The following is a 16,333-nucleotide window of genomic DNA, read 5'->3' on the forward strand; positions in this document are numbered from 1 at the left end:
TCAGTATGTGTAGTGTCACATTGCTAAAATAGTCCTTTAAAAAAATGTAGTGTGTATAGATTTATTATTATTATTATTATTATTGATTAACATTTTATTTTACATTCTTGATTAAAAATGCAAAATTAAAAATAAAAATATTTCATATATATTATTATTATTATTATTATTTTTTTTTTTTTTGAAAAAAAAATTCGAAGGCATTCGATCGTGTCCCTCGTGGAATTCTGGGGAGGGCGCTCTTGGAGTATGGGGTTAGAGGTGCTCTGTTAAGGGCGGTCTCTTCCCTATATGAACAGAGTAGGAGTTTGGTTCGCATTGCCGGCAATAAGACTCGTTTCCAGTGCATGTTGGACTCCAGTAGGGCTGCCCTTTGTCACAAATTTTATAGACAGAATTTTAAAGCATAGCCTTGGGCTGGAGGGTGTCTGGTTCGGGGACCACAGGATCTCATCTCTTATTCACAGTCGATGTTGTTCTGTTGGTTTCATCGAACATGGACCTTCAGCATGCACTAGGGCGGTTTGTTGCCGAGTTTGACGCGGCTGGGATTAGATTTAGAACCTTTAAGTCCAAAGCCATGGTGCTCCACTGGAAAAAAGTGGTTTGCCATCTCCAGGTTGGAGGAAAGTCCTTACCCCAAGTGGAGGAGTTCAGGTATCTTGGGGTTTTGTTCACGAGTGAGAAAAGGTTGGAGCGTGAGATTGACAGACAGATTGGTGCAGCAGTAATGTGGTCAGTGTACCAGTCTGTTGTGGTAAAGAAGGAGCTGAACCGAAAAGTAAAGCTTTCGATTTACCGGTCAAACTACGTTCCTACTCTCACCCATGGTCATGAGCTTTGGGTTATGACCGAAAGGAAAAGATCTCAGATACAAGCCACCAAAATAAGTTTCTTTCACAGGGTGGCAGGGCGCAACCTTTTAGAGGAGCTCTGTTACCTGGGAGGAGCTCAGAGTAGTGCCGCTGTTCCTATACATTAAGAGAAGTCAACTGAGGTGGCTCGGGCATCTGTTTCAGATGCCTACCTAGGGAGGTGTTCCAGGCATGTCCCACCTAGAGGAGGCCTCGGGGAAGACCCAGGACACGCTGGAGGGACTATGTGCCTCGGCTGGCCTGGGAACGCCTCGGGATCCCCCTAGAGGAGCTGGAGGAAGTGTCTGGGGTTCTTTCCTAAGACTGCTGCGCCTGCTACCCAGCCCCTGAAAATGAGATGAGATGAGATTATGTTAATTACTGGAAGACTTTGATCAACATTCTAACTTATTTAATTTTACATTCTTCACTGATCATTAAGACATTAGTACTATAGGCTGACTACATTGTATCTGTAGTTCAGAAACATTAACAATAACATCAGCAAACCTTGAGTTGCATACAGAAATGGCGATTAAATGACACTAGCTCTTCTGACAGTAAATTTCCCATTTATTTTTACAGTACAGCAAGCACCTGTTTGTCCACATTGGTCAGACGAACCCGTCGTACAGTGACCCTCTGCTGGAGGCGGTGGACATTCGGCAGATCTACGACAAGTTCCCTGAGAAAAAAGGCGGACTAAAGGAGCTGTACGAGAAGGGCCCGCAAAACGCCTTCTTCCTCGTCAAATTCTGGGTGTGCTTTTATATCTGCTACATATAGGGCTGAACAAGTCATTTGATTAATAGGGGCGTGGCTTTTTGTATTTGTTGCATAGTGCAATCTACGATTTTATTATGTAAATTATTATATTATATTATATTATATTGTAATTGTTATATTATATTATTTTATATTATAATTGTTATATTATATTTTATTATATTATATTGTATAATAATTTTTATATTATATTATATTACATTATATTATATTATAATTGGTAAACTATATTATATTGAATTGTATTTTAATTGTTATATTATTTTATATTATATTATAATTGTTTTATTATATTTTTATATTATATTGTATTATAATTGTTATTTTATATTATATTAAATTGTATTATAGTATATTATATTATAATTAATAGACTATATTATATTATATTATTATGTTATATTATATTGTATTATAATTGGTAGACTATATTATATTATATTATAATTGTTATATTATAATTATTATATTATATCATAATTGGTAGACTATATTATTATATTGTATTATAATTGCTTTATTATATTAATTATAATTGTTATATTATACAATGTTATGCTATATTATTATTATTATATTATATTATATTATATTATATTATATTATATTATATTATATTATATTATATTATATTATATTATATTATATTGCTATACAGTATGTTGTATTTTACTATTCCGTGCTGAATCTCTTCATCTTTCTGTCAGGCGGATCTGAATAACAGCAGTGTTCAGGACGGACCAGGCTCTTTCTATGGCGTCAGCAGTCAATACAGCAGCTCTGAGAACATGACCATCACCGTCTCCACCAAAGTCTGCTCCTTCGGCAAACAGGTGGTGGAGAAAGTGGAGGTGAGGCTCACATAAAATGCTTCTCCATGGACCGTTTCCACATTTACAGGTTTCTCAGCAGCAGTAGTCGTCATAGTTGGTAAACTTTGAGCGCAGTGAACGGGAGAGTACAACAAACAATTTTTTTTACAATCCTATTTGCTGAAATAATAACAAAAACTCCACGAAGGTGTTATCAAGACCCTACACACGATTCTAATTCAGCTTTTTCTACAATTCAGCCAATTATATTTTCAAGGTCAGGAGAGAAGAAAAGGCGGCCGCAGAAGCCTTCACAGCAACATTGACACCTTCAAATGGCGTTAAAAGTGTCACATATTGTATTTATAATGTATAATTCACCCATAATGTCATTTCTGTCTTCATGTAATGATGTATTCACGGTCGCGAAATCGCACATGAGCTGACGCACTGTTTGTTTACTGCAGAGAAAGTGTTTTTTATATTTATGTAGGCTAGAAAATAATGTCTTGTAATATTTTAATACTTTATATTTATATCCTATATATATTCTTATTATATCCTATATATATATATATATTCTTAATATTTTGATTCTTTTTCATATGTAAAGATATTTGCGTATTACTCTACATCTTGTGTGTATTAAGCAGTGTGTAAGCGATGCGCTGAACTAACAGGCTCTGCGCTGGACAATAGACCGGCTTTGTTCTGGTCTATTGAAACATCTATTATAGTGTATTAGGCCCCGTTTACACTAATGCGTTTTTGTTTTAAAACGCATAAGTTTTGCTACGGTTATGCCATCCGTCCACACTACACCGGAGTTTTCGAGTGCCGAAAACTAAGCATTTCGAAAACGCTGGAGAGGCCGTTTTCATTCTAAAACGCTGCTGCTCCGTCTCAGTGTGAATGGAGGAAAACGGAGGCGGAAAACATTCGCCTGTCTGATTGGGGCTTTTCCACAATATTAAGTAGCCTACACACTAGAGGTGTGAACCAATACTGGTCTCACGGTTCGGTTCGGTTACGATTATCATGCCATCGATTCGGTTCAATTCGATATCTCGGTACATCACGGTGCATTGACGATGCTTTCCATATACAGTGTTATATTTTGGGGGGAGGCTATAACATGCTGTCTGTATAAACACACAGACACACAGTACCACTCTGTCTTTCATTTAAACACACACATACACAAACATAGACAGCATCAAACAAACAAACACACGCACACACACACACACACACACTTAAGCCCTTGCAACAGGGAGAGCTCGCGCTGAGCGGAGCAGAAAAACGAAAAAAAAAAAAATAAGCACTTTTCCGACGGTCCCTTACTGAGAGCTCCTCTCAGCGCAAGCTCTGACGGCTAAAGTAAACGCAGACTGCGAGGGCTTAAACGGAGCAGTGCTCGTAATGTCGAGCGAAAAAAAAAAAAAAAGAAAGACAGCTGTGAAACATAACCAGCTTTGTCTTTCTGCAGGAAACGCACTTTAGATCTTTTTAGGGTAAGAGGTTTTTGAGTTATTGCCGTCTATAACTGAATGTGTGTCAGGAAAATCGAAAACAAAACCAACTGAACCGCGCTCATTTCTGGCACCCCACTGGATGTACAGCACCCCTAGCATTTGCCTATGGTGCCTATGCCACGGGCCTGCCCTGAGTTGGCTGAGTGTTGTAAATACCGGCGCTCACCTCCCTCGCGACAGAGCGCATTGGAGATAAATGACGTCAGTACATAATAACCGGTTATGATTATTACTGAATCGATACCAAATTGTCCGCGTCTGCATCGCGGTGCACAGAAGAAACAATTAATTTTGACACCCCTACTACTCGCACACTTCAGTCTCGCATCCTCTCCCTGTAAGTTCAGACTTCGCAAGTTTGATATGGAAAACAGACCCTCGACGACATGTCCGGTAAATCTTCAAAGGGAACAGTGTACTGTATAACCTTATTCACGTCATCCTGGCTACGTTGTTTCACTTTCTCAACAATAAAATGAAAACATGATTTAAGGAACTGCTTACTTTCATTTTGATATTAACAACTTCACAGACAGCAGAAATGCTGAGGCGTCGTGCTGCATCTTCACTGTATGCATATTTATAATAAAACAGAGCCTATATAACATCACTGCCTCCTTTCATTTTCATTGAAAATACGGAACATACCCTCTGCTTTGCTGAATGTCAGTTTTAATAAACAATAATAGCCATTATGAAAGTATAACACACAATAAGTTTATACATTATAGGAAATAAAGGCAAGCGATCAGTCAATATACAGAATGTATGTGGTTCCATTAATTATTAACTTACCTTTGCGCTCAGCCAAAACACGTTACCTGTGCACAAGTAATCGATTCAAAAGACCAAAGTCAGGGAATATGTGGTTAGATAAAGACAGCAAGATTAATTAAATATCACGTTTAGTAAATATAGTGAGATTAGATCCAGCAGGAGATGCTTGATGAGCAGTCCGACCAGCACAGCTCTCATCTGGGTAGAAATGCTGCAGCGCTTGCCCGAAAGTGTGTGTGTGGTCAAGTGATGTGCGTTTTCAGCATTTGGTGTGGACGGAGATCAGTTCAGAAATGCTAGGTAAAGCGCTAGTGTGGACGCGGATCGTTTTCATTCTAAAATGCTGTTTTAAAACTAAAACGCACTAGTGTAAATGGGGCCTTAGTCTTTAAAACACTATGAGTGAGTAAACATCATTTTTCATTACTAATAATTTTCCTGCCATTTAGCTCTGGGTTCACCTTTTACCCAATAGCAGAACAGCTACTACTGGACAGGCGGGGATAAAGATCGTACAGCTCCATCTGATTGGTCAAATTTAGATATACAACCAAATCTGTCAAATAACTGTAATTTATAACGTGTCTGCGATATGTACATTGCAGATACTTTTATCGCGATGACAATGATTTTGCGATTCATTTATTATGCAGCCCTTTTCTCCATGTAAAACTGCATCTGACTGCGTTTTCTGCACTTCCAGACGGAGTACGCTCATGTTGATGGAGGAAAGTGTTTGTATCGCATCCATCGCTCTCCCATGTGCGAATACATGATCAACTTCATCCACAAGCTCAAGCACCTGCCGGAGAAATACATGATGAACAGCGTATTAGAAAACTTCACCATCTTACAGGTCAGATGCCAACCAGTATTTCAGTCCATTTACAAAGCACTCATTTGTAGCTGCGTAAAATGAGAAGTACTTGGTGGTCTAGAATAGATTAATTGAATTGAAAAGTTATCAGATTTTTTGTCTTTGTAGTTTATGTGAGTCGTGTAGTATATAGTGGATTGCAAAAATATTCATACCCCTTAAAATTTTTACACATTTTCTCACATTATGACCACAAACATATATATTATTGGAATGTTTTGTGAAAGACCAAAACAAAGTGTCATACAATTGTGAAGTAGAAAGAAAATCATACAGGAGTTTATACTTTATACAGAAGGGATATTTTACGAGTAAAAACTGTGTGCAAAAGTATTCAACCCCCTTTTATCTGAGTACATCCAATTGCCTTCAGAGGTTGCCAGATGATTACGGACTGATCAAATATTAACCTTATGACTAAATAGGGTCCACCTGTATATATATATATATATATATATATATATATATATATATATATATATATATATATATTTATATATATATAGATATAGATATTTATATACTTTTTATTTATTTCTCTTTTTTTAAGGAAAAAAACAAGGGGACAAAATACAAATAGTAGATTTAAAAAAATAAAATTAAATAAATAATACAATAAAACACCAGAACTTAAATGAACGGTTGACAGGGCACAAAATTCCTTACAGGTCACATGAACAAATACATATATAAATCAGATTACACTCTGTAAAGGCATAAGTACAATCCATTTCTCCCAATATTGCAGGTATTTGTCCATTTGTAGTTTTAAAGAAAAAGTCATCCTCTCCATATTCTGAACATTAGATATGATATCCAACCATTCAGATTTTGTAGGGGGTTCCAGTTGTAGCCACTTTCGAGTCACAATTTTCTTACTGGTTGCTAGGAGTATTTTTAATAAATACTTGTAAATACTACAAATACTATTTACAATACTTGTAAATAAATACTACGTCCTTCCAGTGTGACTGAATGGCTGGGCAACTCCAAAATAAGTGAAAGTGGTTTGCGTATATGAAGTGGTGAAAGAGTATATGAATACTCTTGCAAGCCACTGTAGATGTTTGATTTAGTAAGAAATGAAAAGTATGACAGAGTGGCCCATTTATATGGATACACATTAATAAAATGAGAATGGTTGGTGATATTAACGTCCTGTTTGCGGAACATTAGTATATGTGACGGGGGCAAACTTTTCAAGATAGGTGGTGACCATGGTGGCCATTTTGAAGTCGATTCAATAGGAAGAGGGTCATGTGACACATCAAACTCATTGGGAATTTAACAAGAAAAGCAATGGTGTGCATGGTTTTAACGTAACTTTATTCTTTCATGAATTATTTACAAGTTTCTGACCACTTATAAAATGTGTTCTATGTGCTGCCCATTGTGTTGGATTGTCAATGCAACCCTCTTCTCCCACTCTTCACACACTGATAGCAACACCGCAGGAGAAATGCCAGCACAGGCTTCCAGTATGCGTAGTTTCAGGTGCTGCACATCTTGTATCTTCACACCATAGATAACAGATAGTGGAGCCATTCTTCATCAATGGAAACCTCGAGGCCACTGGATATTTAAAATTGCTCCATGATGATGTGTTTCCCTCTTTACGCACTGAAGCTGGCACATCCCTGAGTTTTTCCAGCAGAATGGTGCACCACCACATTATGCGTGTCAGCTCTGAGCATTCCTAGATGAACAGTTTCCTGAAAAGTGGATTGGTCGTCGTGGGCCAGTTGAATGGCCCCCAAGGTCTCCCGATCTGACCCCCTTAGACTTTTATCTATGGGTTCATCTGAAGACCATTGTGTATGTTGTGAAGATACGAGATGTGCAGCACCTGAAACTATGGATACTGGAAGCCTGTTCTGGCATTTCTTCTGCGGTGTTGCCATCAATGTGTGAAGAGTGGGAAAAAAGGGGGTTGCATTGACAATCCAACACAATGGGCTGAACATTGAGCAGGTTGTATAAGTGATCAGAAACTTGTAAATAACTCATGAAAGATTAAAGTTATGTTAAAACCAAGCACACCATTGTTTTTCATGTGAAATTCCTTATAGGTTTGATGTGTCACATGACCCTCTTCCTTTTGAAAAAACAAAAGTTGAATCCAAGATGGCCGACTTCAAAATGGCCACCATGGTCACCACCCATCTTGAAAAGTTTGCTCCCTTACATATACTAATGTGCCACAAACAGGACGTTGATATCACCAACCATTCCCTTTTTTAAAAAGGTGTATCCATATAAATGGCCCACCCTGTATATAAGACAACTGATATGATTCCTAGCAGAGGTGTATCATTCATTTATTGACAATTAATTGAGAAAAAAATTAGATATGTATTTTTATACGCATGTTTCTTTGTTTTTAAAGAATAAAATAGTAATATTTGTCCCTCTCTTCAGGTGGTGACCAACAGGGAAACCCAGGAGACTCTACTGTGTATAGCGTTTGTATTTGAAGTGTCGACGAGTGAACACGGGGCACAATACCACGTCTATAGGCTCATCAAGGACTAGCAGCGCATCGGTCAACAGACACCTGTTGCTTTGCACAGACGCTCCAGCACACGCTTGGAGGAAAACGCCAAATTGTCCAAACATTGGAGGAAAACGCCAAAATGTTACAAAAAATACCAAATGTTTTGATCCTGGTGCCGAATTTGAGTCTTTGAGGACGTAAAAAGATATAGTATTACTCTGTTTAAAAAGAAAAGAACGTGTTTTTTTGTATTTGTTTTTAAATGCCTTAAATACAGAATGGGTCATGTTGGTTTTGTTGCATATACAGAAATGGTAGATGTTTTTAAGCTTTGTTGTGTCTCCACAGAGGGAATGTGAAGGTGTTGATGGAAGAGAACGTCATAAAAAAGACAATGTGTGCTGTTTATACGCAGCGCACGCAGCATTTTACAGTTATATAATGGTGAATCTCAGAAAAATCTCATTTTACCCCTGAAATTAAAAGAAAATGAAACATTTATTTTAATGAATGATGTTAAACGCCAGGCAGTTGTGATTTTTGATTTTAAAACTAATAATATAAAAAAACAACTAAATATAAAAAATAATTTTTAAAACATTTATATTTGTAAAAAATCTAATAAAAGGCAACGCTAACATAATGCTTTTTACAGTAATGAGAAATGAAAAGCTATTCAATAAGTCTGTCATGAAAAAAGACAATGTGTGCTGTTTATATAGAGCGCTCACAGCGTTTTACAGTTATATAAGGCTAAACTTCTGGAAAATCTCATTTTACTCTAAAATGAAAGAAAATCATACTGTATGCTCGTTTTACATGAAGACATTAAAAGCTGTTTTTAAAATCTGTTCAACATTTATTTTAATGCATAATTTTAAACACCAGGCAGTTGTTATTTTGACTTAAAATTTGATTTTACATAATTATATATATATATATATATATATATATATATATATATATATATATATATATATATATATATATATATATATATATATATATATTTAAAAATTTATATTAGTAAACAAAATAAAATAAAAGGCAATGCTAACATAATGTATTTTTACAGTATACAAATTAAAAGCTATTTAATAAGTCTGTTTTAAATTTATTTTAATGAATAATGTTAAACATTAGGCAGTTGTTATTTTGACTTTAAAACTCATGTAAAATCAAATATAAAATGCTTTTTTTTAAATAAAATGAGTAAATAAGTTTTATAAAAGGCAATGCTAACAATGCATTTTTACAGAAATAAGAAATTAAAAGCTATTTAATGAGCCTGTTCTACATTCATTTTTTTAATGATTGATATTAAGCACAAGTCAGTTGTTATTTTGACATTGAAACAGATAAAAAATTAAATCTAAAAAGCATTTTTTTATTAAAATGTGCATAAAATACAATTAAAGGCACTGCAAACATGATTTTTTTTTTACGTTAATGAGAATCCTAGAAAAAAAACCTGATTATTAGTCATCAATATAGATAGAAAAATCAATAATCAGAGTTGAGTAACAAGAATCAAGTAATAAATTAAAATTTGTAAAAAAAATAAAATAAAAAGTAATGCTATCATGATATATTTTTTACAGTAATAAGAAATAAAAAGCTATTTATTAAGTCTGTTCTACATTTATTTTAATGCATAATGTTAAATGCCACGCAGGCAGTAGTTATTTTCATCTTAAAACTGATATAAAATCAAATAAAAAAAATACATTTTTAAAAATATATTAAATCAAATAAAGGGCAATGCTAACATAATGCATTTTTACAGTTCTAATAATAGAGAAAAAAATGTAGTAACACTATTACACACTATGAATCATCTATTAAGCATTAACAAATAGTGAGTTTATTTAAGCATTAATTCTACATTAATAGACATTAATAAACAGTTTATAACTGCAGATACAAATGCTCTATTGCTGACTTGTAAACACATTTATAATATGTTTAATGATTGTATTTTCAAACTTTGTTACTAATTAATCGTTCATTAAGTATTGCATTATTTAAGAGTAGTTGGAAGTTTTTAAGATAATTCAGAAAGAGTTAGTACATGATTATTAAACTATTGAAATCAACGTTTTTATATCTTATTATTCAGGCATATATTAATGCTTACTATGCATGTTAATAAATGCTTTATTAACACAACTTCATGCAGTTTTGTGATCTAATTTAAAGAGAGGACTCTTTAAATGCTTTATAAATCCCTTATAAATGACAATTAAAGCCTCAGTCTCAAATGAACATTAAATCTTTGAAATTCGATTTGAAATATAAAATGACTGTAAAGTTTAATCATTGTTGAGTAACAGTGTGTTAAAGTAAAACTGAATAAAACAACAACATTATAATATTTAACAATATATCAGGATGCTTCAATATTATTTAACTAAGTTTAAACTGTACAGTGATTTTATTTTAGTTAAGATTGCAAAGATTTATTTTTCATTTGATTCAGTTTTGTGTATCTTCAAATTAATAGGAATTAATAAAGTTATATATTTTCCTTTTTCCTGTTTGGAATTTAACTGAGGCTTTAATTGTCATTTGAAAGAGATTTATAAAGCATATAAAGAGTCCTCACTTTAGATTAGGTCACAAAACTGCATGAAGTTGAGTTAATAAAGCATTTATTAACATACAAACGAACTATTAATATATTCCTGAATTATAAGATATATAAATGTTAATTTAAATAGTTTATTAATCATGTACTAACTCATTCTGAATAATCTTTAAAAACCAGAAACTAGTCTCAAATAACTGGTTTGTAAATAATGCAATACTATACAATGCAGTTATAAACTGCTTACTAACATCTGTTAATGTAGAATTAATGCTTAACAGATGATGAATTCAGTATTTGCTAATGCTTACTAAATGATTCATAGTGTGGGGTTATTACTATAGTGTTACCGCTATTTGATAAGTCTGTTCTATGATTACTTTAATGCATAATGGTAAACGCCAGCCAGTTGTTATTTTGATTTGATTTGAAAACTGATGTAATACCAAATATAAAATGCATTTCATTTATTAAAATTAGCAAAAAAAAAAAAAAAAAAACAATGGTGATGAGGACATAACAATATAAAATATACAAATGAAAATAAGTAAAATAAAAATTGGTCCCACTTTATATTAAGTGTCCTTAACTACTATGTACTTGCATCAAAAAAATAAATACAATGTACTTACTGTGTTTATAATGTATTTGAGAACACGAGGTGGTTTTGAGTTGGAATAGAGGTTGGGTTATGGACAGGTTTGGTGGTATGGGTAGGTTTAAGGAGGGGTTGAGGTGTAAGGGATGCTCAACAGTGTATTTACAAATGTAATTACAAAAGTTAATTACAGATGTAATTGCATACATGTATTTAATCAAGCTTATAAGTATACAGTAAGTACATGTATTTACACAATAAGTACATTGTAACAAACTAATAATTCTTGTGTAAGTACATATTAGTTAAGGCCACTTAATATAAAGTGGGACCTAAACATTTAAGAAAATAAGAAAATAATTTATAATTAATATATTACAATTATTCATTTAAAAGAGAGATTTTCTTTATGCAGTTTCGTCTTAATACATTTTTATTTGCAGAAAGAAATCTTATAAAATATATTTTCTTTTAATTTTGGGGTGAAGTGCGTCATCAGCAGATATTTCTGAGATTCATCTGGTTTGTAAATGAGGACCAGGCTGGCCAGCGGAGGGTTTAGGATTATATTATTAAAGGACAGACCTACTGAAAAACACTGCAGTTACATTAAAGGCTTATTCTTGCTTTATTAACCCGACAAACACTAGATTTCAGTTTTGCAGATGTTGCTGACGTTCCTGCCTTACGAACAACAGAAAAAGGCGTCGGAAACTGTTCAGCAGGTACTAAAGGACTTTGAGCTTTGACCCAAATGTGAGTGCCTTTCTTTACAAAACTATTGATACTCTGAAGTGCCTTTCGACTACCTCTCGGCGTAAAATAGTAGGAATAGACAGAGCGATCAACTCTTTATGCTACAACATGACAAAACTCTGCTGTTCATCCAAGCTTTTGATCTGAGGAAAGGTCAAATTCACGCTTGATTGTGAGTCAGTCAGGCTGAATGTCTCAGAAACATGACGTGTTGCCCATTGAGATTTCTTTTAACATTTAATCTTGGAACAATACCTCAGTAGAGCTTTGTCTTTTAATTGCATTACTGTCATTCTTTCTGGTGCTTTAAATCTTTGCATTTCCATTTTATTTGTGTAATTATTCACTTTTAATGCACTCTTCTTTCAAATCAGATCCTTCAGGCTTTTCTTTGTAGTATTCCTGGTGTAAAAGGGAAAACAATCAGTGTTTGTCAGCACAACTTGTATAATTCCTGTGGGTTTGGTTTGTGCATCTTCAATTTTTGATAACATGAATGCACCAGATGTTTGACTTATTATGTTTTTTAAGGATTTTCTTTTTACAGAATTCTGCCATATTAACAGTGCTGACACTGCTACTACTGAAAAAAATACTTATAGTTGGAGTCAGAATTATTAGCCCCCCTTTAAATTTATTTTTATTTTTTAAATATTTCCCAAATGATGTTTAACAGAGTGAGGAAATTTTCACAGTATGTCTGATAATATTTTTTCTTCTGGAGAAATACTTATTTGTTTTATTTCGGCTAGAATAAAAGCAGTTTTTAATTTTTTAACAATCATTTTAAGGACAAAATTATTAGCCCCTTTAAGCAATTATTATTTTGTTTTGATAGACAGAACAAACCATTGTTATACAATAACTTGCCTAATTACCTGCCTAGTTAACCTTATTAACCTAGTTAAGCTTTTAAATGTCACTTTAAGCTGTATAGAAGTGTCTTGAAAAATATCTAGTCAAATATTATTTACTGTCATCATGGCAAAGTAAATAAATCAGTTATTAGAAATTAGTTATTAAAGCTATTATGTTTAGAAATGTGCTGAAGAAAAATCTCTCCATTAAACAGAAATTGGAAGAAAAAATAAACAAGGGGGCTAACAATTCAAGAGGGCTAATAATTCTGACTTCAACTGTATATCCTCCCCCCATTAAGGGCTTAAAAAATTTACTTTTTCATGCAATTTGATGTTTCAGCCTTTCCTTAATGAAGCCACGTAGCATTTTGTGTCCCTTTAAACATGGTAAACAATCCAGCCTGAATGGAAAGTGCTCTTTGGATGGTTTTAGATAGCATTTTTATGTGTAGATCAGTTTTTGAAGGTACTGCTAATTCTTGGGTACATTTTAAAAATGTATATTGGTACAGCCTTAATGTTTGAACTTCACCGACGACAGTTTCCTCAATTGTATTTTGTTTTTTTCTTACAGGCTTTTATTTTGTTTTCCTTTTTTTTAATAATTATTGTTATTATAAATATTAATTTTATGTTTGCTCTTTGACTTTCAGCTGATGCTGTATGCATACGTTGAAAATTGTGTGTGTGCGTGTGTTACTTTTTTAATGCCATAATCAATGTGGTGTTGGCAAAAGGCTTCCTGCTGTTTTTAACAGCTCATCGTGGCCTTGGTTACCTGTTGTGCATTGCAGTTATGTATCGAATATCTTCAATGTTAGGGGTTTGTACAATATATTCAAAAACAATGTATAGCAATACCAATAAAATGGCATGGGTCTCCTTGGACCGTATTTCTTAAAACACACTTACAACTTGAATGTTTTTGTTCTGCTTTATAAAGCTGCGGTCACACTGGACTTTTCTCCCGTAGACTTCCATTCATACGCACGCAAATGCGTCAGACTGGAAACGCAAGCTCGTGCGACAAGTTTCGCAGTTCGTTGCGGAGCAAAGTTTAAGCTTGATGAACTCTGACCCGCCAAATCACTTTATGTAACTGCATACGACCAATCGAGGGTCAAAACATGACCTCTCTGTACAGAAATGTAGATTACGGAGCAATCGCTCGCTTTTTAAATGCCTAATCATCTTGTTTAATCCCATCCTTTTTTACAGCATCGTACAACAGAATTTTACACACACAAACTCTAATGTGAGCGCAGCTTTAATCTTAAATGTGCATTATCTTCTAATATCTCAACATTTCTGAATCAGTTATTCTCTTTAGACTATGGTTTCCACACCTAAAGCCACTGATCAGATGTTGTATTTCAGACATTTGTCGGGTTTTTGTCTTCAAACTGCTCCTGTGTGTTAGACAAGTCTTTACACATCTCATCCATAGCCTTCTGTTGTGTTTTGATAGAATTTCTGAATGTTGTAGCCATAAAATAACTGAAATCATACGCGTAGGAATATGGAGCTGTATTGTGCTCAAAACCTGCCGGAACTACTTTAAGGGTGCATTTATCTTAAAGTAAATGCATGCCTCACTATTTTCATTCATTCATTTTCTTTTCGGCTTAGTCCCTTTATTAATCCGGGGTCGCCACAGAGGAATGAACAGCCAACTTATCCAGCATGTTTTTACGCAGGGGATGCACTTCCAGCTGCAACCCATCTCAGGGAAACATCCACACACACACACATACTCATTCACATTCATACAATACTGACAATTTAGCCTATCCAATCCACCTGTACTGCATGTCTTTGGACTGTGGAGGAAACTGGAGCACCCGGAGAAAACACACGCAAATACAAGGAGAACATGCAAACTCCACAGAAATGCCAACTGACCCAGCCGAGGCTCGAACCAGCGACCGTCTTGTTGTGAGGCGACAGCACTACCTACTGTGCCACTGCGTTGTCCCTTATTATTTTCATTAGATTTAACAGGCTTGTAGTATAAGAACCTTTAGCTATATGGCACCAATTTAATATACAATCACCGGCCACTTTATTAGGTACACCTTGCTAGTATCGGGTTGGACCCCCTTTTGCCTTCAGACCTGCGTTAATCCTTCGTGGCATAGATTTAGCAAGGCACTGGAAATATTCCTTATATTTTGCTCCATATTGAGATGATAGCATCACGCAGTTGTTGCAGATTTGTCGGCTGCACATCCATGATGTGAATCTCCCTTTCCACCACATCCCAAAGTTGCTCTATTGGATTGAGTTACGGGGACTGTGGAGGCCAATTGAGTACAGTGAACTTATTGTCATGTTCAAGAAACCAGTCTGAGATGATTCACACTTTGACATGGTGTGTTTTCCTCCTGGAAGAAGCCATCAGGAGATGAGTACACTGTGGTCATAAAGGGATGGACATGGTCAGCAACAATACTCAGGTAGGCTGTGGTGTTGACACAATGCTCAATTGGTACTAATGAGCCCAAAGTGTGCCAAGGAAATATTCCCCACACCATTACACCACCACCAGCAGCCTGAACAGTTGATACAAGGCAAGATGGACCCATACTTTCATGTTGATGCCAAATCTGAATGTCGCAGCAGAAATGGAGACTCACCAGACCAGGCAACGTTTCTCCAATCTTCTATCGCCAGTTTTGATGAGCCTGTGTGAATTGTAGCCTCAGTTTCCTGTTGTTAGCTGACAGGAGTGGCACCCGGTGTGTCTTTTCCTGCTGTAGCTCATCTGCCTCAAGGTTGGACGTGTTGTGTGTTCAGAGATGCTCTACTGCAGACCTCAGTTGTAACGAGTGGTTATTTGAGTTACTGTTGTCTTTCTATCAGCTGGAACCACTCTGGCCATTCTCCTCTGGCATCAACAAAGCATTTGCACCAAATTGATTTATTTACAGCTATTTTGCTAAATGTATTGATTCCAATTATTTATGTCTAGTCAACACAAAATCCAAGTCATCCAAAGACAATTTATATAAAATAAAGATTATTATATTATTATTTATTTCATATTATTATAATTTATTATTTATGTTTTTTTCACCAACACCTGTGATTGGTCCATGTTGTTATACACTGAGAAAAATAACGGGAAACATCCAACTAATTATTTGTCAGCTATTTAATTGAAATTAGACAGCGACTGGGGCGTAAAATATCTCTAAACCTGACATCTTTTCTAAGAAACTCGTATGAACGAAAACTGCCATATAATATGCTAGCTAGCTAGTGTTTTTCAGCCGATGATGAGCTTTCGGTTAAAGCCTAATGTGATTTACACATTTAATTAATTGAATCGCTCGTTCAAGCCTCGGCTGGGTCAGTTGGCATTTCTGTGTGGAGTTTGCATGTTCTCCCCACGTTC

At 34.8% G+C, this 16,333-nt stretch overlaps 3 protein-coding genes across 15 annotated transcripts in view; 2 read left to right on the forward strand and 1 right to left on the reverse strand.

The window, feature by feature from the left end:
* The window catches only part of tead3b (TEA domain family member 3 b), an 87,118-nt gene extending 78,042 nt beyond the window's left edge, over window positions 1-9,076 (forward strand). For 11 of the 12 annotated variants that reach the window (XM_087256184.1, XM_087256186.1, XM_087256188.1 and 8 more), the window contains 4 exons: window positions 1,440-1,613; window positions 2,348-2,491; window positions 5,468-5,620; window positions 8,060-9,076. In XM_087256184.1, coding sequence (XP_087112310.1) covers window positions 1,440-1,613; window positions 2,348-2,491; window positions 5,468-5,620; window positions 8,060-8,173 — 585 coding nt within the window. In that variant the 3' untranslated portion in view covers window positions 8,174-9,076. 12 annotated transcript variants of the gene reach the window in all.
* The window catches only part of slc12a5a (solute carrier family 12 member 5a), a 2,560,186-nt gene that overhangs the window by 612,632 nt on the left and 1,931,221 nt on the right, over window positions 1-16,333 (reverse strand). The window contains exon 19 of the transcript XR_015494310.1: window positions 14,712-14,768. The gene's annotated coding sequence lies outside the window, so the exon portion shown is untranslated. The remainder of the gene's footprint in view (window positions 1-14,711; window positions 14,769-16,333) is intronic.
* anks1ab (ankyrin repeat and sterile alpha motif domain containing 1Ab) overlaps window positions 1-16,333 on the forward strand; it is a 413,081-nt gene that overhangs the window by 307,511 nt on the left and 89,237 nt on the right. The window lies entirely within an intron of this gene.

The sequence above is a fragment of the Danio rerio genome, chromosome 6 (assembly GCF_052040795.2).
Source record: "Danio rerio strain M-AB ecotype USA chromosome 6, GRCz13ab, whole genome shotgun sequence".
NCBI lineage: Eukaryota > Metazoa > Chordata > Actinopteri > Cypriniformes > Danionidae > Danio > Danio rerio.